This window comes from Peromyscus maniculatus, chromosome 5, assembly GCF_049852395.1.
Source record: "Peromyscus maniculatus bairdii isolate BWxNUB_F1_BW_parent chromosome 5, HU_Pman_BW_mat_3.1, whole genome shotgun sequence".
NCBI classification, from domain to species: domain Eukaryota; kingdom Metazoa; phylum Chordata; class Mammalia; order Rodentia; family Cricetidae; genus Peromyscus; species Peromyscus maniculatus.
The window spans coordinates 101,389,326-101,414,753 of NC_134856.1; the positions used below are offsets into that span (position 1 = coordinate 101,389,326).

Below are 25,428 nucleotides of genomic sequence, written 5' to 3' on the forward strand. Positions count from 1 at the left end.
CATGGCTGTGTCTCTACCTAATATATTTGATTCCATGCACCACTAAGAGGAGATGGCACTTTGCATAGATTGACTTGCTTGATATCTGTTGACAATTTTAATCCAGTTTTTTTCTTCCAAGTTTCTATATTAGAAATGAAATGTAATTATCCAAGTCACAATCTACTGGGTGACTTTGGAGTTAATAGAAGAAAACACAAAATGTCTATGTACTTGTGCACAGTGTCTGACAAACAAATACAGCGTCCGACGTTTTTGTTTTGTTTTCTCCCAGTGCAGAACATCATGGTCAGCCCTTGTATCTGAGTCTTGAATCAGTAGCAAATCACAGAAACATAGACAGAATATAGCAAATGTCTCTTTCTGGTCTCCAGGCAACATAACTACAGTAGCGTGAAGGATTGGCTGGTGACTCTCCCTACTCTGTACCAGATGAAGACATACAGACAAAGGATGTTTCTTAGACCTTTAACCCACATATATATATGACCTGCTGCTGTGGGGCAGGAAACCCCAAAACTGCTCAGAACTGGAGCAGATCATGACCAACCCTGGGGGATCCGTGGACCCTGCATTTCTCTGAGACACTAGGACAGTCCCACCTTCCTGCTTGTGACCTGAGACACCCACTCACAGACTACATCCTGCCTCCTTGTGAAGCAGCCTGACAGTCAAGATGCTGCTCCTCAGTGGATTCACTTTCTCCTGCCTCTGGGCTTGTAAGTAGACATTTCCATGTGCAAGAGGCAACGAAGTCAGCCTCATTTCCATTTCTTCAAATGTCTTTCTGTTATTGTTGTTGTTCATGAGAATTTTCTCTTGCAGTTGGGCTTGGGCAGTTGGAGCCAATCGAAATATCGGTCACCAGAGCAGTAAGCCAGAGTGCCCAAATATCCTGTAAAGTTTCTCTTGAAGGCTTTGACAAAGTAGATATACATTGGTACCGGCAGAAGACAAATCAGCCATTTGAGTATCTAATATATGTCAGGAATGATAATACTCATCGCCCTTTAGAAGGGATCAGCAAGAAAATTGAAGCAAAGAAAGACTTGCGAACTTCTACTGCAACCTTGATCATAAATTCCTTGAAGAAAGAAGATGAAGCCATCTACTACTGTGCACTCTGGGTTGAGCACAACATTAAAGCTTCTAGAACAGCCTGCATAAGAACCATCTCCCATCTGTGCCAACCCACATCCTTCTCAGCAGGCACAGCTACTTGCTGCTCAGCTGAGGGGCCACTGAGCCTTTCCCCACCACAGAGCTCTTGGAGCTGCCAGGCCACATCTCGGGTTCTATTTCCCCAGTGAGGTCCTGTGGACTATAGTCTGAAGGCAGGATGGCCCCACACTATTTCCTACTCAGGTAGGGTGTCTGAGAGATATTCAAATATAGGATGGAGAGCTTGCAACCTGACCTTATCTTTTGTTAATTCACTGCACAAAGGTTTGCAGTAAATAAATGGCTTAGAATAAGTCAGGAGAGGTCAAAATGTGACGAGAGATGTGTACCCCACAGGGATATTTCCTGATATAGTTTCCTAGTTCCTTCACAAGCACTGGAGATTTTCAGAGATTGGGAGACCTGTCATTAATTACAATTTATAGTTTATACCAAAGAAAGTTACTGGCCATTACACCTCTAAGTAAATAATCAGCTCACTGGGGGATATTAGAGGCCAAAGTACAATTCTTGGGAGATGGCTCAATGTGACAAAGCTTGGTCTACACCCTTGGATTCATGGCTGAGTCAAAGAAAGCTCTGTTCCTGTACTTAAGTGATTTGCTAAGAAAATAATGAAAAAAGGGCAAGAGCAACAAGAAATGCAGTAGGTCACAGAGCAAAATAAAAAACAAAACAAAACCAAAGTAGGTATTTGTTCCACCTATGGCCTTGGGGTACCAGCCCCTAGGCCACAGCCTCTTAGCTAGCTTAAGACCTGAGGAGCATGTACACAGGCCCCTTCTTCTCTCTATTGAGTTCTTGGGTGGTGGAGACTGATTCAGGCAGCATGAAACACAGTGGAACCTGTTCTCAGCCTTCCAGGGACTTTGCAACTGAAATTGCCATATCCCTTATCAGTGAGTTGATACCCCATATAACCCCTTAATAAATAGATTCATTATTGGTATCCATGGATTTTAACTCCTGCGTTATCTCCTGTAAACATGAAAAACAGAACCTTGCCCCGACCTTTGTTTGGTGAGTTTTCCTTACAACTTGTAGAATTGTTACATCAGTAGATGAGCTATCACTTCTCCTCACCAAGGGGTTTCTCTTGTTCAAACAGAATTTTTATTAATTTTGATGATATCTGTAGCTTTTCTTCTCCTGCAGAAACAAAAGCAAAACCCCTTCCCCAATGTAGCACATATCCTGGTTTCCATTCTGAGGTCAACACATCTTTGAAGTAGACAGGTTGATTTAACATGTGGATGAGATGGAAGATGAGGAAGAGTCAGATGGTGAAGTACTAGCTGGGTAAGAATAAGATAAAAAGGGCCTAGATGAGGCAGAATTAAAATGAGAGAATTAAGATAGAACTTAGAGAGAGCAGTAGATAGATATAGAGAGAAATCAGGCAAGAAAGGAACTAAAAATGAGAGTAGACTAGAAGCTTGTAGAGAGAGAATTGACACAGAATAATAAAATATATGGACTAAGGAGTTTCGTGCACATAGATTCATTTCTTTTCATCGAATATTAATTACCAGCTGGTTGTAGATTCTTCCCGGACCCTGCCTCAGAGGGGACTATCGAGGGGCTGGACCCCCATAGTCGTTGATAATGACCCACCTACCTAATATTTTCACCAAAGTATTTGAAAAGTGCCTTGATTTATGACTTTCTTTTTTTCCCATTACCACAATAACTTCATTAAACTGTTACATATTGGAACACAGCATTTGTGATACTCTCAATCCATGTTCCTGAGCAATGATCATTTATATTACCCTCTGAAATCATTTGTCTCTTATTCCCACTGAAGTGAGAGCTATGTTTTACAAAGATATTTCAAAGAATTACTGGGGAAAATCCTGATTTCAAAAAGTATACTTCGGTAGGTGCTGTGCTAGTCATGATATTTAGAAGGCCAAGCAAGAAGAGCATGGCACTGCGGGGCAGCAACATAGTGAGACACCAGTTCAGAGGAGTGGAGGGGCAGGGCTGGAGAGTGCAAAGCAGAGGAAAGTTTTTTGATATCACTGATGTAATCAGTATTAATAATAGAGGCATTTATAATGTGGGCTTCTCCATAGTTTTAGTAAATTTTCTTCTATGATTTTATTTAAGACATTTCTGCATCTCTGGCCTGGAATTCTCCTCCATCTTCTATATATATTATATCTAGGCTTGTTCTTTTCTGCATGTCCCGAAGGCCTCACATGTTGGGTTCGTATGGCTAAGATTTAGTATTTTTTTAAAAGATTTATTGTTTTCTTTGACTTAATGATTCACTTCTTCTACCTTGCCTTCAAGCCCTGATATTCTGTTCTCCACATGATCATGATATTGCTGAGACTTTCCATTTAGCTTTTTAATTTGGCTTATTGAATTTTTCACTTCCAGCATTATTTCTGCTTGAATTTTCTTTCCCTAATTCTCTCACTTTGTTCAATTCTGTTTTCAGATTCTTAGTTGTTTTCATTATTTAATCTGACTGTTTGTTTCTATTCTCTTAGAATTCTTCCAGGAGTTCCTTTCTCTCTCTCTCTCTCTCTCTCTCTCTCTCTCTCTCTCTCTCTCTCTCTCTCTCTTCTTTCTTTCTTTGATTGTTCTCTATGTAGCTCTTGGAACTTGCTTTGTAGACCAGTCTGGCTTTGAACTCACAGAGATCTACCTGCCTCTGCCTCCCGAGTGCTGAGATTAAACACCATGGCCTGCTTATGAGTTTAATCTTATCCTCTTTGAGTCCATCTGGGAGTTACTTCATGTTCTCTTTGAATTCTCAGATACATATTTATGAATTTAAAATCATTTTTCTGGGGTTTTGTCTAAATTGCTCTCACTGAGGACTGAATGGTAATTTTGGAGGAGAGGCAGTCTTGGCTTTTCATGCCACTCCTATTTTAAGATTGAGCTTGAACCCTTGGAGGTAATTTGCTGGTTCAGTTTTTGGTGTGAGTTTCTGGCCTGCCTTCACTGAGTAGGTGTTTGGATCAATGCTTGCTGTTCCCTTGGTTTAGCTGGTTTTCTTCAGCTGGATGCTGCTTGAGGTTCAGGAATGGCGCACTCCATTCTGATTCATGAGTGAGGAAGCTGTCCTGACCCCAGCACCGTGGGGAGGTGCACTACCTCTGATCTCACCAGTTGGTGTTCTGCTTGAGTTGGCATAGAAGTAACGGGGTGCCATGGTTGTCAGAGATGTTGTCCTTAGGACCTGGGGAGGAGGCAGTGTGTAGCCGGAGGTTTTCTCAGGTCCCTTCTGGCTCCATGGTCCCTCAGCCATTTATGAAATAATCATTCAGTGGCTTGATATTAATTACCAATTGTATGGCCGATGGCAGACGTCTTGCTAGCTAGCTCTTATAACTTAACCCATTTCTATTAATCTATAAGTTGCCATGTGGTTGTGGCATTACCAGTCTGCTGGTATCTTGCTTCTCCTGTGACAGCTAGAGTCTTCCCTCCTCTGCCTTTCTTTTTCCTGTCTCTCGGCTTGGATTTCCCACCTGGCTGTAAGCTTTCTTGCCATAGGCCAAAACTGCTTTATTTATTATCCAATCACAGCACACAGAAGACATCCCACAGCAGCAGTGTCCTGTGGCAGTGGGGGTTGGGCTACCAGAGGTGGGTGGTGTGGTCTCCTACCTGAGGAATGGGCAGGTATTCTGGAGGGTTCTGTACATGATGGTGGAGTTTGGGATGGCAGGAGTTGGCTAAGGTATGTTCAATTTAATTTTATCTTTCTCTATTTCTCAATGCTTAGTAAATGAATCTTTGTTACATGCACATTCCCTGGCATTGTCTGTGTGGCTTTGGTTAAATTATACATCTTTGACTAATTTTCCTAATTTGCAATGGAGGACATTAATATTAACCTTAATGAACTATTGAAAGGTCTCATCAAATTATACACATAAAGTTTTTTGTAATGTCTGTACTAATCTATCATTCAACAATTGAAACATTAGACTGATGTCCTGAGTTATTAGCACATATTACTGTACGTAATTTTTTAGAAAACTAAATATATAGAGCTGACTAAAATGTGCAGGTTTGGGGCTGGAGAGATGGCTCAAAGGTTAAGAGCACCAACTGCTCTTCCAGAGGTCCTGTGTTCAATTCCCAGCAACTACATGGTGGCTCACAACCATCTGTAATGAGATCTGGCACCCTCCTCTGTATACATAATAAATAAATAAATCTTTAAAAAATGCGCAGGTTTGTTTTTGATGCATTTTAAAATGGTACAAAAACATATTATGTCATCTTTAAGTTGGCCATTTAATGGAAAAACTTAATAGCAAAACAAAGTCTGAAGCAAGTTTCTTTGACTGGGTGGTCATAAGCCTAAAGTTTGGACAGAATTAAATTCTCCCTGCAGTCTATCACCAAATATTCCAGGTGAAGTGTAGTGTGAGCATCAATGTTAGTAGGAAAGTTTTGCCCAAGAGAAATGTCAAATGTAGACCTCAGGGACTATTTAACTTCTATCTATCTCTTAACTGTCATTTAGCTATCTATCCAGTATCCAATGTCTATATATTTATTTGTCATCTATTATCTACCACCTACCTATCATCAGTCATTTACCTATCTATCATCTATCTATCTATCTATCTATCTATCTATCTATCTATCTATCTATCTATCTATCTATCCATCCATCCATATATATATCTACTGTTCATAATCTATATATCTATCATTTACCATTTACCTATATGTTTCTATTATCTAACATCTACTTTGGTATCATTTCAATCACCCCCAACATCTCCTTTCTACCTCTCTCTCTCTCTCCATCCCTACCTCTCTCCTATCTTCATTCCCTCCTCCTTCTCTCTAGCTCTATAACTTTCTCAAATTTAAGCACGAAATAACTTTACAAATGAGAGACATACAAAGGTGGCTGCACTTGTATTTCAGTCTCAGTGCCTCTTCCTACCTCTCTTATGATCAGAGCTGAGCCAAGCTTCTTTTAGCAAATGTTTTGATTAGCTTTAATTCTCAACTTGGCACAAGTCAGAATCACCTGGAGAGTCTGAATGAAGAATTGCATATATGTATATACATACATACAGCCTACTTGTTTTTCTCATAGAAGTCTCCAACTAGTTAAGGACCAGAAGCCAGAAGTCATTAAAAGACATCAACATTTCTGGATGATAAACTGATGTGAACTCAATGCATAAACTATTATTTTCTTCCAAAATGCCAATTGGGGCCTGGAGAGATGACTTAGCAGCAGTACTTTCTGTTCTAGCAGAGGTCCCAAGTTTGTCTCCCAGCACCCACACAAAGGCTCACAAGTGCCTGAAACTGCAGTTCCAGGGGACTCCTGCCCTCTTCCGGTTTCTGTTGGCACTTAGCATTCACGTGCTATACATAACATATATGCAGGCAAAATATATACATAAAACTAAATCTTTAAACATTTACATTTAAAACCACATTCAGGACATAATTTTCTTCTACAGTCCTGTCCTCTCATTTGGGTTGGTGGCTGTGGGTGGGCTTTTGATGGGCAATTGTAGATATAACTAACCATTTTATTAAAAAAGAAACACAGAGCCAATACAGAGATGAAAGCCAAGAGGTCAGAGCAATAGCTAAGAGCTAAAAACCTTACCCTTCACTGTCACTGTTGTCCTACCTCTCCGAAAGAGACCTACTTCCTGTGTGTCTGTCTTTTTATAGTGTTTCTGTTCTGCCTTCTCATTGCTTTTAAACCCAACCACATGACCTCCTAGTCACTGCCTGTCTGTACAGACCTCCAGGTCTTCTATGGTTGGTATTGAGATTAAAGGTGTGTGTCTCCATGCTGGCTGTATCCTTGAACACACAGAGATCCACTTAGCTCTGCCTCCCAAGAGCTGGGATTAAAGGCGTCCTCCCAAGAGCTGGGATTAAAGGCGTGCACCACCACCACCCAGCTTCTGATAAGGCTTACTATTAGCTCTGACCCCCAGGCAACTTTATTTATTAACACACAAATAAAATCACATTTCAGTACAAATAAAATATCACCATAGGCAGTTGTTCTGATCACCATCAGTCCTCCATTTTCAAAAATAGAGTTCATGTCTGCTCATATAACTTAGGCCTGGACAGTGAGATGTGGGGAGGACAAGGCAGTCAGCCAGGCCAGGTAGGTGCTTCACCTATGCTCCAGGGTGTTTCTGGCCAGTCCTCTCCTCCTAAGGTGAATGTCAGGAGATCACAGAAATGCCTTCAGGGGGCTTTTTTTTTTTCAGAATTTCAGAGCACTGGATTTTAGTTTCCACTTTCTAGTATAAATAAGGGATTTATAATTTCATGGAAGATAGAATTTTCTCATACAAGGGAGAATAGGAAGTCATCCAAAAAGCCATATCCCAGTTGCCACCACTCTGATAATAAATCACGTTGGCAAGAGGTCATGTGGCTTTCTTGAACATGGAGGGCTTGGTTCACCATCCTTAAACTTTCCTTGGTTGCTGTATTTCCATTGTCGTTGATAGAGAGCTTTCTCCCTAAGAAACCCCCAAATTATTGCATGAGTGGCTTTGGTATTTCTCAGAATAGAGGCATATTTGATAAATTATCTTAGCAGATTCAACAAGAATAAACATCTGGGAATTTTAAAAAGAGACTTAATTCTCAGAATGTGTTTCCTGGTAACTTAGGGAAGTTGGTTTGTGGCAGGGCCCAGCCCTCTTTCTGCTTTGATCCTTCCCATCGTCTGTTGATACTTTCCAGTAACTGCTACCTCAGAAAAGAGAAGTTTGTGAAGTCAGTTTACAAGGAAACTCACAAACTATTGGATGACACAAAACTTTCCAAAGAAATTCGGGTCAACTTTCTAAGACAGAATTCCTAAATGGCTCATCGTACTGAAGGTCAAGAAAGGATTCGTGTTTTTGTAGAAGCCCTGAGCAGTGTGATAGGTCATCATGGATCAAAGTATTTTCAAAAGGGACGAAGCTCATAGTAATTCCCTCAGGTAAGAAAGCTGCTGTATTGTTATCTTAGTAGTGAATAACCGATGAGATTTTTTTCTTATTTTTAGAAAAATTAAAACCAGTTATAATCAACCATATCTGACAACAACTTCACAGTTATGAGTTATTGGATATAGAGTCAAAGCTACTTTGTAAGCAATTTCTTCCTTCCTTGTCAGTCAGCAAACTGAAATCCTGCGTTTAAAATACATACACAGGTAGAAATTAGAATTCTGTGAAGACTTAGTGTCTATGCCATCTACCAGCATTGCTGTTATATAAGGTTACTTCTCGGTGGAAGGTCTTTTAAGTAGGACTCCTCAACATGGAACTTTATTAATTTCTCCTCTATATACTTGAGGAATTATAATAGTTCCTTTCTTCAGAAAACTAAAAGATCTCTGTTCTTGCTTATGAATAGATCCTAAGTACCACTGAAGCATTAGTTCTTACAGAAAATTCTAAGAATATCAATGCACCCCTCTCATTTACCTGACGACACCTTAGGGTAGTATGAGAGAACAGACAGAATTTATGGCACTAAGACACTTGGGTACTGCCTGAAGAAGACCCAATTTAATGGAATGTGTATGTCCCACAGGCATTTGAGTCCCAGCTCCATGGAAAGTCTCTTTATGGCTCTGCTTCTGCATTGGTTCATGCTCTCAGCAGCTGAATAGCTTTTGTTCAGAATGTTAGAGATAAAAAGACCAGACATGGGACAAACTCTACATTAAAGAGCTTCCTGTCCTGAGGGTTAGATGTTGTGATTAGGCCTCACAAGACCTCTGGGTTCCAGAAAGTCAGGAGGCCCTGGGTTTCCGGAATCCTTTCCACTCTTAATTTGTGTAGTAGTTATTGCTTTTAAAATACGAAACCATATACAATCTAAAACACTTGTGGGTCTAAGCATTTTGGATGAGTGATATTTGAAAATAGAGCTAAGAAAAATTAGAGGATGTGACCACAAATCATCCTATTAAAGAGAAGAATAACATTACAAAAAGATTGAAAGCTAGACATTATGTTAAAGAGTGTGTGCCTTCAGTCATTATTCTACATCATTACACAGACGTTTATCTCCTTTCACAGGAAACAATGGGGCTGAGGCTCTTGATTTCTCCCCAGTTACAGAATACACAATGGTGGCAGATATCGATATCGTGTATTCCAATGTCACAAGCATTGTCATCTTTTAAGTTTAGAATATTCCCTGCTCTGTGGCTTGACATTTTACATGGACATTTTCATTGACACTTGATTAACATTCACCATTTGTATGATTACATGAAGCATCACATGAATGAAATGCTTCTGTCATGGAGCCAAACTTACCCCTTTCTCTCCACAAAAGATAATGGGGATAATTCTGTATACGTTATTATCAAATGATTAAGCTATGGTTCTTGGGTTATTTCTATAATGTGACCAGACAGCTTAACATTACTCGCTTTTATTTCTGTATCGGCATTAAATTTGCTGGAAATGTTGAAGATGTTGAAAGAGGTAAGTTGTATTAAATGCACTCCTTAGTTGCATAATTCACAGCTGCCTGGACTTTTATGATGAGACAACCAAGGGAAAAATATAGGTTAGTATGTTCTGATGTATAGTGCAGAATTTAAATTCAGTGCTCTGGAAACTGTCAAAGAATCCTCAAGTCAAAATGAGATTTTCCAAGCAAGGACTAGCTTGTGAGGTCATCATTAATAATTCACACCTTGAGGTTGGGAACAGCAGCTCAGTGGTAGAATTCTTGCCTAGCATGCCTGAGGCCTGGCCCCAGAGAAAAAATATGAATTTACTCTGTGAAATAACTCAAGTCTTTTTATCAGTTGGAATTGGATCCTAGCAAAAAAAAAAAATCATGTCATAATACATCTAGATGCCAATCACTCCATTCATTTGAATCACCAAATGACTAAAAGTATTATTTAATATCTATTTGCTAAATGTTCAAATTCATGAATACTATTATTGGTTCATCAAAAGTAAAGAAATATCTAAAAAGTGTAATTACGTTAGGCTAAGAGCTGATTTATACATGAAAACTATTTAAGGGAACAGATTTCTTCTTACAGCTATTAAAATTCCCATTGATCATAGGAGAATTGTTACAATATATAAGTAAGAAAAAACACCTGCTACTGCCATTCATGGCCATTATTCTGTGAAACTTACATTCAGTTGTTTATCCAGTATATTTTAATTATATTTACAAAATCAGGGTAGAGTAGATTCATGATACTGGATCTGACTGTTTTTACTTGGTACTATGTTATAAAGAGTCTTCACAACTGTTGTTGTTAAAATTATTCATATTTTCATTCATAGTTGGCCTGTACTATGAAGAAAATGACCTCCCTCTTTAGTGGGTATTATAAGAATTATTTGAAATTAAATATGGAAATTATCTAACTTGTTACCTGGGACTAGTAGATAATTAAATATTAACTTCTCTACAATTCAGGTTGCCATCTCTTATAGGTTCATATGAACTCAGTAATGAAAATGTATGAGCCAAGCCTAACACAAGTCTCACATTATAAAGTTCAGGATCTACACCATACTTATTCCTTCTACAATGAATTTTTCCTGATTCCAAAAGTGATTGCAATTTAACATGCATCTTGCAGAAGGTGACCTTTATTTCCCAGCTAACTATAGAAAAAAAAACTTTTCCACTCTAATTTGAATAAACTTAAAGAGACAACAAATACTCCAGTCAAACTAGCATTTACAATATCAGATTTCTTAATTTAAATTTAAACAAAGTTAAAATTTCTGTCAATACCAGCATCAGCTAAGAAATGATGCTGTGCCCTTATGTTTTATGAGAGTGTTTCCAGACTTGAACTGACTTACATCTACCACATAGCAACCTTCTCAGTCCTGAGTGGCCAGGAGGAATCACCCACCATTTTGTGGTATCATGAATATTTTATGCCCTAAAGCAATGATCTACTCACACAACAAAAGAAGAGCAGTTTCGCAGTTAATCTTTTATCAACATATGTGTGAAATAAGCATTATCTACAAAGGCTATATACTCATGTAATAATTACTAAATATATGTTAACTGTGTTTGCATTGTTTCCTTTTTATAATTTTAGTTTTTTGAGTATTTCATGAGCACTACATTTATATCATGTCCATTCCTACCTTTCCTCCCACTAACACCTATAATGTCCCCTCCCAACTCCCTCTCAAGTTTATGGCCTCCTATTCTTTAACTCATACTGTTACATACACACACACACACACACACACACACACACACACACACACACAATGAATTTATAAATAAACATGTTGAGTCCCTTTGGTTTTGCTAGTACATGATTAGGACTGACAACTTGGAATTGGATAACCTATCAGAGACCCTGATTCTCCCTAACTCAGCAGCCATTAATTGCCTGTAGTTTTTCAAGGAAGAGGGACCTTGTGAGATTTCTCCCATTGGAATTGGCATGTCAACTGATGTTATTCTTTTTCTCAGTTTTTGTTCAAGCAACCATATTCTTGAGACTCCGTGGGTGTAGCTTCCCATATACAGAAGACATTCCCAGCAGATGTCCTGGTCCTCTGGCTCTTACAATCTTTCCACTCCTCCTTCTATGATGTACAGAGTTATGCATGAATTGGGGCTGGGTACCCACTAGGCAATTGTCCTCTGCATTTTGACCAGTTGTGACTTTCTGTAATGGTTTCCATCTGCTGCAAAGGGAAAATTCCTTACCACACAAAGCTGTGTGCATAAGGAAGGATAGGCATTTGGAATGCAGTTAGAAATTATACTGCTTTAGGGAAATGGCAGTAGTAGGCTCTCCTCTAGAGTGGACAGCATCACCAGCCAAGAGTAGTGAGCCAGGTTTACAGTATTAGGCCCAAATTCTCTCCATTTGAGAAAGCTTTAGATCCAATTAGATGGCTTTTGGTTACCCCCCAAGATATACTTGCCACTACAACACCTTTAAAGACATCTGGTCATTATGGTTCATAGGTCTTTCTTTGATTGCTTTTCTGCCTTGGCAGCTTGCATACCTCCTTCTGGTACTATGAGAGATAATCCTTAGGAAGGAGGCTTCCAGGTCAACTCCACTTTAATTCCTCCAAGTCCTATATCTAAAGTGTGGTTCCTTCAGCAATAGGGTCTTATTTGCAACCTTAGAGGCAACCAAGAGCAATGTCAATAACCTATATTGTTCTGAGGGTCTCTTGGGCTCCTCTGATCAAAACCCAAAATGAAGTTTCCCATGGCTGGCACTAGAATGGGACAGCCTATGGATGAAAAGAAAGCTGCCACCCTAAGTCAGTTTCTCCCTCCCCCTATGTGTGTGTGTGTGTGTGTGTGTGTGTGTGTGTGTGTGTGTGTGCACGCGTGTGTGCATGTGCATGTAAATCTTAAGTAAATATAATTCCCTATGGCTTTTCACACCTCTTTAGTGTTATCTATCCTTCCCTCTCCCTCTCTGGCTTGCTCTCTCTTCTCCCTCCCTACTTAAAGCCCCCTCAATATCAAGGACTCTTAGTTGCTTAGTTATCCCTCCAGCCCCTGACTGCTTTTGGGGTTATCTACATATTTTGGATGTTAATCCTCTGTCAGATGTATAGCTGGCAAAGCTTCTCTCCCACCTGTGGGTTTCTTCATCTATTAACTGATTATTTCATTCGCTGTACAGAAGCTTTTTAGTTCTATGAGTTCTGTTTATGAATTTCAACTATGAAGTTAGCATTAACTGAGTCCATATAAATCTGATATTCTCTAAACTGTGCTGTGGTTCAGAAGAACAGAAGAGCATCTTCTCACATGAAGGTTGCACGAAGCCTACATGCACAGTTAGCCCTGTATCATGAGCGACAACTTGGTAAAGAAATCCTCAGTCTACGCTCTCATCTTAGATCTGCTTACATGCAGCCAGATGCATCCTAGTCAGGATGAGAAAGCCAGGACTGAGAATCAAATCTCCCATCCTCCTCAAACAATCATCTCACAAGGTAGAAAGAGAAATAGCTACACCACACAAACTGTGGATTGACTGTTCCCAATGCCTGTTTCTGAAATCTACTTAAGAAAAACTGGAACAATATCCACAAGGAGTCACCCAGTTAAGAAACAACAGAAGATCAGAATGGGAAACAAAAAAGGAGAAGCAGTTGTGGTTACCTAGCAAGAGACATTAAAATTTTATGCTCAAAGATAAAAGAATATGTAGTGAACACACATACTTTTTATTATTTGATAAAAAGAAACAAATCATATTTTGAAATCCACAATACATTTAAGAAGGGATTTCAGTGCACAAGACCTTCAGAAGGAAAGCAAAGCATAGAGCAGACACTGTCCTCCATCCACTGAGAGACTTGTTAAATGAACCCATGACCCTGCCGCCATGTCAGTGCTATGAACCTTGCAGACTGGGAACCCTCAGAAGACAGGTTATGATACGGTACTTAGCACTTAAGGATCTACGTTGGCTGTGCAGCCTGGCTATCTGCTGTGCCTCTAGTCAATCCTCATTAAGACTAAGCCAGCAGTTTCAGGCCATGCTTTGGAACTAGCTGGCTGAAATCAGTTTGCAGCTGTTCTTTCTTGGAACAGATTGGATTTGCATGTGCCATGCTGCTAACTTGGAGCAGAATGATTCTTCTGTACAGCAAAAGTGAAGTGTTGCCATGCATTGACACACCTTAGGCTGTAGCCAGGCAGGGCTCTCTTGGTTGCCTTAACATGAAGCTAAGACAGATGATCCACTGAAGCTGGTATGGGAAAGGCACTTTTCCTGAGATTACAACCTTGGGAGTTCCATCAGTCAAGCAGAGCAGAATGCAAAGAGAAGACAGAGGACTTTGTTTTGCTTAGATTCTGAGATCCCCAAATGCATGCTATTGTGCTTTGGAGGAAATGACCACTAAAACAGGCAACTCACCTTGTGACAGCTCATATGTGAGATAATGTAAAGAGGGCACATTTGAGAATCAGCTAAGTAGAGGGTGGGTTATTTGAATTGCAAATACATGGGAGAGTGACTTAGCCAAACAGTCTAGAAGACCAGCCATTAGGGAAGTGTTGATCCCAGTCCTCAGAGACATCACATTCCCAGTACTTTTTCATCCATCTTGAAAATGTGATCTAATCTGAGAAAACACAGGAGATGCAGCAAAGAATCCATGCTGGCCTGTGGAACAACTAAAGACAGATTTCAATTAGGCTTCTCCAGTCAACAGCTGACTTCTGGAAGTCATGCAGAAACCTCTATGAATCGTTCATCTATAAAGTCAGGACAATAGTAAATATCTGCAACCTACGGTGGGTGGAAGTCTACAGTGGGTGCTAACTCAGTTATAATTTGTCTTCCCAGTACAGTGCACCAGATTGTGTCAACTTCATGTAACAGTTGAGTCTCCCCAATAACTCTCTTTTTATATTTTATATTTTATGTTTTCCTACAGACAAACACCTTGGTTCAGATGTTTCCCCCAAGCCTACCATTTTTCTTCCTTCTGTTGCTGAAACAAATCTCCATAAGGCTGGTACATACCTTTGTCTCCTTGAGAAATTCTTCCCTGATGTTATAAGGGTATACTGGAAAGAAAAGGATGGTGATAAAATTCTGAAATCTCAAGAGGGAAATAGCATGAAGACTAATAACACATACATGAAGTTTAGCTGGCTGACTGTGACTGAGGATTCAATGGATAAAGAGCATAAATGTATTGTCAAACATGAAAACAATCAGGGAGGAGTTGATCAAGAGATTCTGTTTCCTCCCATAGATAAAGGTATGTATATGTTATAAAAGGGAATGGTCCTATTGTTATAATGTGTATTGATTAAAAAAATGAATCTTTCTGGGGTTGGGGATTTAGTCAGTGGTAGAGCACTTGCCTAGCAAGCACAATGCCCTGGGTTCGATCCTCTGCTCAAAAAAAAAAAAAAAAAAAAAAAAAAAAAAAAAGAATCTTTCTTAAATCTTACTATATATATTGTAAACACAGAACCATGCTGTTCTGTCTCAGAGAAGGCTATAGGGAAAAAATAGCAAAATATTTGTTTTTAATTTTCTTGGTCTCAGTTATACTATGTAAAATATGAAGATTATATCTTATTTTTTAGAATTGCTGCATGAATTAATTGAATCAACATACCCGAAGGCATCTAGCCATTCAGTGCTTGAAATGCTGAACCACTGTTCCCACTTTGGCTAGCTGTACTTGATTCAGATACAAGAACAATACACACCTTTCAGAAATGTTCTATAATGTAAAATAAACAAAATTTCCTAGTTCAATTTCAATGCACTCTATTTTACCTACAGTAAGTTCTTAACTGACAAGATAGTACTCATATAAAACATTTATATTTTAAAAAAAAAGGCAGAACTATTTGGCTACTGAAGATTTATGGCAGCCTTGAGGTTTTCTGATTTTTGTTTTACATATCACTGTTGCATAGCATTCATAATTTAAGTGTGGATGAGATAAAATATGGAACACATTTCTGTTTTCCGTGGTGAGTTGATTTCCTGCCATTTGTAAATGCAGCCTCTTGGGTAGACATTTGCTATGTCACCTGCATGCCGGATCCGAGTGAAATGTGGATAGGATGAGGTAGGGACCCAATGGCTGCAGTGAAGAGCCTGAATTCTGTTCCTCGTCGTTTGGAATCATGCATTATTCAGGAGCCATGCCCAGGACACTCACAGTTGAGCCGAAGGCTGAGTGGGAAAAGACAGGCAGTGGGCCAGCAGCTAGCTTTCCATGCGGGTACAATCTTACCCTGAGTCATGAAAGCATTCCTAAGGACCCAGAGGGTCAGAGAAAAAGAGCCTTTTGTTTTCCTCCATGTGGCTGACAAACGCTTTCGATCTAGTAAAGAAATACACAAATGACAAAACATGGGGACACCTTTGTCATTCACCCATCAGATATCCTCAGTAATCCTTGTCCTCCAGAATACTTTGTTTCAGAGTGGCCAGTGATGTCTGTGAAGTTGCCTGCCTTTACCTAGGGTTTCCATGGAGAGAAAATGAATTAACAGCAATGAAGGAAGTTGCTGTTTGCCACCCCGTAGCAAATCATCACAAGAGAGTCCCATATTCAATTTTCATTTTAAAGAGATAGAGGCAAGACAAATATACAAGGCTGGAAGTTCACATGGTCATTTTGTTAGTTTAATTATGTTATGACATTTCTAGTGGTCAAGGGAAAATAAAGAAGAGTAAAACCATTGGTGATGAATATATGCAGAGGAGAGGTTCCCCTTATTATAACTTACTTATGATGAACTTAGAAAAAGTGTGTGCCACGTGTGTCTCATGGTAGGAAAGCAATCAAGGCATTTCCGGTAACAGCATTCAACAACTTCTAATGTTGCTTCTGGGAAGATGTTTTGTTCTTGTGTGGTTTGTCTTGATAAAAGAACTTGATGACATGATTATAAAAGGACGGGAAGCTAAGACTGCAATTACCTTTGTCTGGGGGAGTTTAGAATGATTGTATTATTATACTATTATAATATATATTATACTATTCTTTTATACCTCAACCAATTCATGCTGATAGTGATGTTTGTTTATCTCTTAGATAATAAAGTCACTGAAAGGACCAAAAAAAAAAAAAAAAACTTAGAGCCATTAAGGCAGACCTTAAAGACAGAAAGTAAATATGGCTGTATTTACATTTTATCAAACACACACTGAAATCCATTTTAGTGCACACAGAACTTGTTCTTCAATAAAATCGCATAGTGGAAGGAAATCCATATGTACGAGAACACATTTCACAGAAGAATAAGCTCAAAGAATAGGTGTATGCTTCTCCAACATCATTTAAAATAGTTAAGCATATTATTTTTGCTTTAAAAATCTCACATGTGTCTCTGTCTTATTTCAAGCTTCACACAAAAAACTAGAAATATATCTATCTATCCTCAGAAATAACTGCACTGGGACCTTCAGATATTATAGTAAGAAGAATTGAGAGTTTAGCAGGGTTTTTTTTTTTTTTTTTTTTAAAGATAGTGTCCTACTCTGTAGCCTTGGCTGGCCTGGAACTCACTGGTAGACCAGGCTTCATTTTTTTTCCTTAGTGTGACATGTCAAGTCAAGCATATGCAGGCCAATATGTCAACCAATATTCTATTTATTTTCCATTGAGTTATGTATTTGCACATTCTCTCTTTTGAAGCAGAAGCTTTTCTAGGACCCATGAGTACATAAGAAAAGTGGGTCTGACAGGGAAATGTTGGGCATTACATTAAGATTGTGATAATGATGTAATCTTTGTGAACTTCAACAGGGCCACATGTAGAAACATATACGAATGTCACCTACAGAGTTACATACAGTGCAACTTAATGCTTCTGGGATTGCAAGGCTCATATTTTAACGGCTGTCTTTCTGTTAAATTAGATTTACATGCAAACATGAACAAATAGGTCTATAAATACATTCACAAATACACACACACACACACACACACACACACACACACGTACTGTAGAGTAATAACCATAGACAGTTGACTGATGTCTGCTTTCCTTTCCTTTAGTTGCCAACATCATTTCTCCCACAGAAGCTTATTTGAAAACTGAAAATGGTAAGTTTGAGATTTTATTTTTCTCCTCCTAATATCTTAACATTTGAATCCACTTTGCCTTACATATAAAAAAAAGGACTGAATTTTGCAGAACATACTGAGTGACATTTAAAGCAATCAGTCATTTCCTTGGCATCATATTAACATAGCAAATTAACAAATGAGAGAGTTTAGTGAGCTGCACTGAATGACTGCAAAGAAGAACCTAATCCATCTGTCCATCCATCCATCCATCCATCCATCCATTCATCCATCCATCATCTACCCAACAACCCACCACCCATCCATCCACCCACCACCCATCCACCCACCACCCATCCATCCACCCACCACTCATCCATCCACCCACCACCCATCCATCCACCCACCCATCCATCCATTATTTAATGACTGGGAAAAGTATGATACCAAGTTACTCTAGTATTGCTTATAAACATTGATAAATAAAACCCACACCCCAAGTTTGATTCAGAAAACCAGATACTTAAAAAAAATTACACAGGTTCTCTTGTCTTTCCCCAAATTGTGGCTACAGTAAAACACATAGAAATATAGAGAAAACATATTCTCTACAGAATAAGAGCTTACATACTTCAATTGGGAGGATAATAAATCCAGGACTTGAGGGCAAAAGATTACTTGCCTAGAAAAGGATGAAGTGTCTCATATCAAAAGAAGTTGTAGCTATATAGTCCATGCCCTGCATGTACACACAATTCAGAACCCCCTGGTTTGGGTTAGTGTAAACAAAGTGGGTTTCATGACACCATTTTCATGCATGTGTACCTTCACGTTGCTCCTGTTTGCCCCTGGTTACCATCACAAGCCCTTCCTCTCCACTCTTGCTGGCACCCACACTTCCTCTTTCGTATTTCTGTATTCATGACCTCCGAAATTCAGAGAAATCATGCAACATCTGTCCTTGTAAGTCTGTTTTACTGTTTTACATAGCTGGGTTATATGGTAGTTTTATATTATTTTATTTTTGAGGAGTCACCACAGTTCCCACCAATAACTCATAAAAAATTATTTCTCTTATCTTAGGCAGTAATTATTATTTTCTTACATCCTCACTAGCAGTAGTCATTTTTTTTCTTCCTTCCTTCCTCCCCCCCCCCTTTTTTTTTTGGTTTTTGAGACAGGGTTTCTCTGTGTAGCCCTAGCTGTTCTGGAACTCACTCTGTATATCCGGCTGGCCCCGAACTCACAGAGATCCACCTTTCTCTGCCTCCTGAGTGCTGGATTAAAGGCGTGTGCCATCATTGCCCGGACTGTCCTTTGTTTTCTTAAGACTGCCATTCTGATTAGGGTGAGAAGGAATCTCAATGCAGTTTTAATTTGCATTTTCCGGATGACTGAGGATCCTGAACATTTTTTATGTCTATTGGCCACTGGCATTTCATCTTTTGAGAATTGTCTGTTCAATATATTTGCCCATCTGTTGATTAATTGGATTTATTTGGGGGGGGTGCTTAAGTTTTTGAGTATTTTATATAGTCTGGATTTAATCTCCTGTCAGATATATAGTTTAAAATGTTTCTCCCAGGATCTGTAGGCTTTCTCTTACTTTTCTGATCATTTCCTTGTACTGGGCTATAGGAGACCAACTAACTATATCTTGAACTATTTTCTCTATGTTCTCCAATAGCAGTTTCAGCATATAAATAATAGAGGAAGAATTCAGGTTGTGCCTATTTGCAGATGATATGATCCTATATTTTAAAGGCCTTAATGATAAATACTTTGAACAGTGTAGCAGGATACGAAAGCAACAAACAAAAGACTTTTCTATATATTGATAGTGAACTTCTCAATAAATGAATTAGAAGATAAACTATTCACAATGTAGTAAAAAGTAAGATACAAATCCAGAAGTAAACCTAATCAAGAGGGTGAAAACAAGATCTCTCCAATGAAGACTAAAACAGGAAAGAAATAGCAGTCAGAAGATTGACTAGCCTCATGACCATAGTTAGGTAAAATTGATATTGAGAAAATGAATATATTATCTGAAACAGTCCTATTGGTTCAAAGAGATCACCATCAAAATTATTTTTTTTAATTTTTTTATAAAGCCATTTTAAAACAAAACAAACCAAAATGTTTACAAAAGAAAAGAAAAAGATACAGAAAATAACTTGCTTCGTATGTCCCCAAAAAGAAAAAATAAAGGGGACAATGCCAACTTTTGTCTCAATTTTTTTTTTTTTTTTTTTTTTTTGGTTTTTCGAGACAGGGTTTCTCTGTGTAGCTTTGCGCCTTTCCTGGGACTCACTTGGTAGCCCAGGCTGGCCTCGAACTCACAGAGATCCACCTGGCTCTGCCTCCCGAGTGCTGGGATTAAAGGCGTGCGCCACCACCGCCCGGCTAGTCTCAATTTTTTAAAGTCTCTTTAATATATTAATCTGCACTAACCTCTGATTTTATCTACCTGTAATTGAGAAATAATACTATTTTAAAGATTACTTGTGTCTGATTGGGTTTCTTGTTTAGAGGCCCTTTTAAAACTAATTCATTAGCTTGAAAAGTATATTTTCTAATCACAGGCTGGTTAGATTGATTGGTGTCTCAAGTGAGCACACGGGCTCTGAATGAATGACCTTTGCTTTTACTTCATTGTTTGTAACACTGTCTTCCTTCAAATCATGCATGCAAATAGGAAGACATTTAATGTGACTCAACTGGAAGCAGGTGTTTAGCAGTTAGGTCTAATAACGACAGCAGATAGGTCACAGCTGTAGGCTCTTAATGACTGGCACTGGGCACCTCCATGGCTTATTTACTGTCCGCCTTTTTTCCCCGTGTGCCTATAGTGAGGTGGTAATGCATTCACTGTCTTGCTTTGCAGTGCTCAGGAAATGGGGTGTTCACTTGAGGGTGCTTGTCTGTTATCTAAAATTCTAATACCATTGCTCACAGAATTATAAAAACCTAGAAATTTATATGGAAGCAGCAAAGATCCCAAATAAGCACAATATCCTTAACAAAGAAATAGCAAATGCTCCAATATCTGCTTTCAAATTATACTATAGTTTCACAGCAACAAAACCAGCATGATTCACAGAACAGCTTAGATACACAAAAGGTACCAGGCCAGGTGGAGTAGACAGAGGACCCAGAAATGAAATTTTCTCTTGCCTCATTGTTCAATGCCTTCTCTGCCTCTGTTGAGATGGTTATGTGATGCCTGTCCCTGAATCTACTTAACACGTTGAACTACAATTACTGCTTTCTGTATGGTGAATCATCCCTGCATTCCCGACAGGGTAGCACTTTTAATGTGTTGTGGAATCTGGTTTGCAAGTATTTTGTTGCAAGTTATCGTCTATGCTCATCAGGAAAATTTACTCTATAGATTTCCTCACTTCGTTTTGAATGAGGGTATTAGTGGCTTTATGAGGAAGAGTTGTGTAATTTTCTTTCCCTCTCTGCTTTGTGGAACAGTGTGAGGAGCACAAGTGTTCATGTTTAAATATCTGGAAGAATTCAGCACTGATGTCATACAATGCTTTTCTTTGTTGGGAAACAATTATTTCTTCAATCTCATTCCCTGTTGTGGATTTATGTCCTCTTGATTTGATTTAGTAGGTTTGATGCATCTCACACTTTATGTATTTATTCTGTAAATTTTATGCATTTTATGCCTTTGGGCATACAGGTTTCAAAGCAATCTCCAGTGACCCTCTGGACTTTCTTAGTATCTGTTATAAGGTTGGCTTTTACATCTCATTTCATTGATGTGTTCTCTCTCTCTCTCTCTCTCTCTCTCTCTCTCTCTCTCTCTCGACTGGCTAAGAGTTTGTCAGTCTTATTTATCACTTCAAAAAACCAACTCTATTTCATTATTTCTTTGCTTTGTTCTTTTTAGTCTATTTAATTCATTTCCGTCCTGATTATTATTTTTTTTTAGCATTTCTGTCATTCACTGCTTCAAGTTTTCACTTGTTTCTGTTTTAAAAATATTAAGGTAAATTCTTGAACTATTTATCTGAGATCTCTGATTTTTTTCTTTCATCAACACTGGTAGCTATAAACTGTTCTCTCAGTTGTACAGTTGCAACATCCCAAAATTTCTAGTAAGTTTCTCTTTCATTTCACTTAAATCTAAAACTATTTTATATTTCTTTCCTAATTTCTGTAATGACCAACTAATCATTCAAGATCATTCTGCGGAATCTTCATACATGTGCATACTTTTTATAGTTTCTCTTGTTACTTTTACCTAGTTTTGTTCCACTGTGTTTTGATAAGATAAAAGGTATTATTTCTTTTATTATTTGTTAACACTAACTTTATTACCTAAAGTGTTATCTGAGACAAAGTTCCACGGGCTTCTAATAAGAATGTGTATTCTAAATGAGTTAAATATAATATTCTCTGCCAGGACAGCTCAAACAGACCCAGCTACACAACTGTCTCCCATATGCAGAGGGTCTATTCTGATCCCATGCAGGTTCCACAGCTGTCGGTCTAAAGTTCATGAGTTCCTATGAGATTGGTTCAGTTGTTGTGTAGGTTTCCCCATCATGATCTTGACCTCCCTTGCTCATATAATCCCTCCTCCCTCTCTTCCACTAGACTCCTAGAGTTCAGCCTCATGCTTGGTTGTGGATCTCTGTGTCTGCTTCCATCAGTTACTGGGTGAAGGCTCAATGATAATCTATCCCTGGGGCATGAGCTGGCTTTCTGGATCTATTACCTATGGTCAGACACCTTGCTCACCCTTGAGGCAGAGGGGGGGGGGGCTTGGTCCTGACTCAACTGAATGTACCAGGCTTTGCTGTCCCCCTATGGGAGAACTTACTCTTTTGGAGGAGGGGATGAGGGGTGGGAGGGTGGTTAACCGGGTGTGGGGGGAGCAGGAGAAGGGATGAGAGAGAGACCTGTGGTTAGTATGTAAAATGAATTTAAAAAATTTAAATTAATAAAAAAGAGAAAGAAAATTCTGAAAACCATGATTAGGAAGCCAGTAAGAAAAGGTCCTACATGGATTCAATTTCAAAAAAAAAAAAAAAAACATGACCACAAGAAGCAAGTAGGAGAATAAAGGATTTATTCCACTTTACATTTCACACTCCTTCACAAAGAAAAGTCAGGGCAAGAACTCAAGGCAGGAACCTGGAGGCAAAATCTGAGCAGATAACATGGAGGAATGTTGTTTACTGGCTTGCTCCTCATTCCTTGTTCAGCCAACTTTCTTAAACAGCCCAGGACTACCTGCCTAGAAGTTGGACTACTGCATTAGCCATTAATCAGAAAAATGCCCTACAGACTTGCCTATAGGCAACCTTACAGAGACATTTCCTCAGTTGTGGTTCCCTCTTTTCAAATGACTCAATCTTGTATCAAGTTGGCAAAAAACAAATTAACTAACTAACTAACCAGGACTCATATGATCTCATGTAATCTACTCATTCAATAATGATTAAAGAGAAAATGGGCTGGTAAGAAAATAATAAATATAATATTCTCTAGATGTCTGTTAAGTCCTTTTGAAGTACACTTAAATTTTGAGGGTTGTTGATTTTTCAGTGTCTGGGTGGTCTGTCTATTGTAAGTGACTCACTATTAATGTACTTAGTCTTATCCAATCTTCATTCCCATTACCGTCTGCTTTTCTCAACATTCAATGCATACGCATTTATAATTATTATAGCACCTTGATGTTCTAACCCCCTTAATCTCTCCCCATAAATTTCAGTGAAGTCTACTTATCACCTGCAACTATGGCTATGTCTACTTGTTCGGGGCTTCTTTTTTTTTCTTTCATTTTTCTTTATTAAGAAATTTTCTACTAACTCCACATACTATCCACAGATCCCCCCTCCTCCAGCCTCCCACCCCCAGCCCTCTTTCCCAAGCCACCCCACATTGCCACATCCCCCAAATCAAGATCTCCCATGGGGAGTCAGCAGAGCCCAGCACACTGAGCCTAGGCAGGTCCAAGCCCCTTCCCACTGCACCAAGGCTGTGCAAGGTGTCACACTACAGGCACCGGATTCCCAGAAGCCTGCCCATAGACCAGGGACAGATCCCAGTCCCCCTGCCTGGGTGCCCCCCATTGTTTGGGGCTTCTATCTATCTGTCTATCAAATGATTTGCATCATTTCGGTCTCACTCTGTGCATATCTTTACCAGTTATAGGTTTCTTGTAGACAACAAGTTTGGATCCTGGTTTTTGTTGTTTAATTCAACCAGCTGGTTGGCATATTTTCATCAGAGACTAAGACCGTTTACATTTCAGATTATTACTAAAAGGGCTTTGCTGATGATTCCTGTCATTTGTGCTGGTTGTTTTTCTGCTTGAAGTAATTGTTCCTTTTCTTCCTCTTCTGTTTTTATTAGGAACTTTCTGTGTTGCTGAGCTGTCTGTATCGGGCTCTCCTTTGTTCATATATTTCCCTCGTGAAATGTCTTCTTCACTGTTCTCTCTGGTTGATATTGTCTCTCTTTCTCTTTGGTGTGTAGGATTTCAAGCTTCTTCTACAATGCTGGCTTCGTGGCCACAAAATGCTTCACTTTGTGCACTGCTTAAAAGGCCTTTGTTTCTCCATTGGTTTTTCAGATATCATTTCCTTGATACAACTGCATATATCATCAGCAGTTTCTTAAGCTCTGAAATGTATCGCTGGGCTGTTTCCTTGCTTTGAGGGTCCCTGCTGAGAGCTCTGAAATCCTGATATGTGTGCCTCTGTGACTTGCTATTTTTCTTCTATAGCCCTTCATAAATTCCTTCTATTGTAGTTTTTATATCTTGGGGTTTAATGTGCCATGCAGGGGTTCTTGTCTTATCATGTGTTTTTAGGATTCTAAGTACCTCTTGGGCTTGGATGTCTCTATCTTTCCCTGGTTTGGTAATGTTCTGTAATTTCAGTGAGTACATTTTTGAGACCTATAATAATTTTTTCCATTTTAACTTAGATGTTTCTCTTACTCCATAGTTTCTCAGGTTTAATCTCTTAATCATTTATCAGAATTCATGAATTTGTGGTCATGCTTATTTTTCTTTATTGATATATAAATGTAATATTTTATCAAACAAGTACTCTATTCTAGATAGTTTTTTTGTTTTGAAAAATATAAACGTTCCACAAGTTTGATGATATTTACAAAGTATTTCCCATATATCCTATCTATTAAATGCACACTATCCTTTAAATATTGACCCTCTCATTCACTGTTATGAGTTACGTAAGCTCTTTAAAATTTATTTCTTAATGTGTAGTTAGGATACCTAGAATTCAGCTCACTTTAATGTTACAGGAGAGTTAAACATGATGATGCTTAGGATACATTTAGCCAGTTCCTGGTGTAGCAGTGATCACAGGACAGACAGCAGCTCTTATTAATACACACGTTTACAAGCATCTTACCTCCAGCAACCAAGACATGAGTGGGAAATTTGGGAAAATGAGTGATTAAGAAAGCTGCAACTACTTTCCTCTGCTTAGATAGAAATTGGTCTATGTCAGATTCCCTCAAGGGCATGATTCTGTTGTTGACTCTAAGGTTAGATACATTCACTGTGGGTGGAACATGACATAGAGCCTAATGTGCAGGAGTCTGAAAATCAGCCAATTTGGACTTTGGCCTATTGACCATATCTTTGGTGCAACTTTGTGGCAAATTTTATGCACAAGATATAGATACAGAAGAAAAGCAGGTGATCTGGAATATAGTA

General features: G+C 38.8%; 1 protein-coding gene across 1 annotated transcript in view; it reads left to right on the plus strand.

Moving 5' to 3' along the window:
• The first annotated feature begins 430 nt into the window (after positions 1–430).
• Positions 431–25,428, plus strand: part of LOC102925618 (T-cell receptor gamma chain C region 5/10-13) — a 28,966-nt gene continuing 3,968 nt past the window's right edge. Inside the window, exons 1-5 of the mRNA XM_016007345.3 lie at positions 431–719; positions 826–1,132; positions 8,094–8,149; positions 14,601–14,930; positions 17,700–17,747. Coding sequence (XP_015862831.1) covers positions 677–719; positions 826–1,132; positions 8,094–8,149; positions 14,601–14,930; positions 17,700–17,747 — 784 coding nt within the window. The 5' untranslated portion in view covers positions 431–676. The remainder of the gene's footprint in view (positions 720–825; positions 1,133–8,093; positions 8,150–14,600; positions 14,931–17,699; positions 17,748–25,428) is intronic.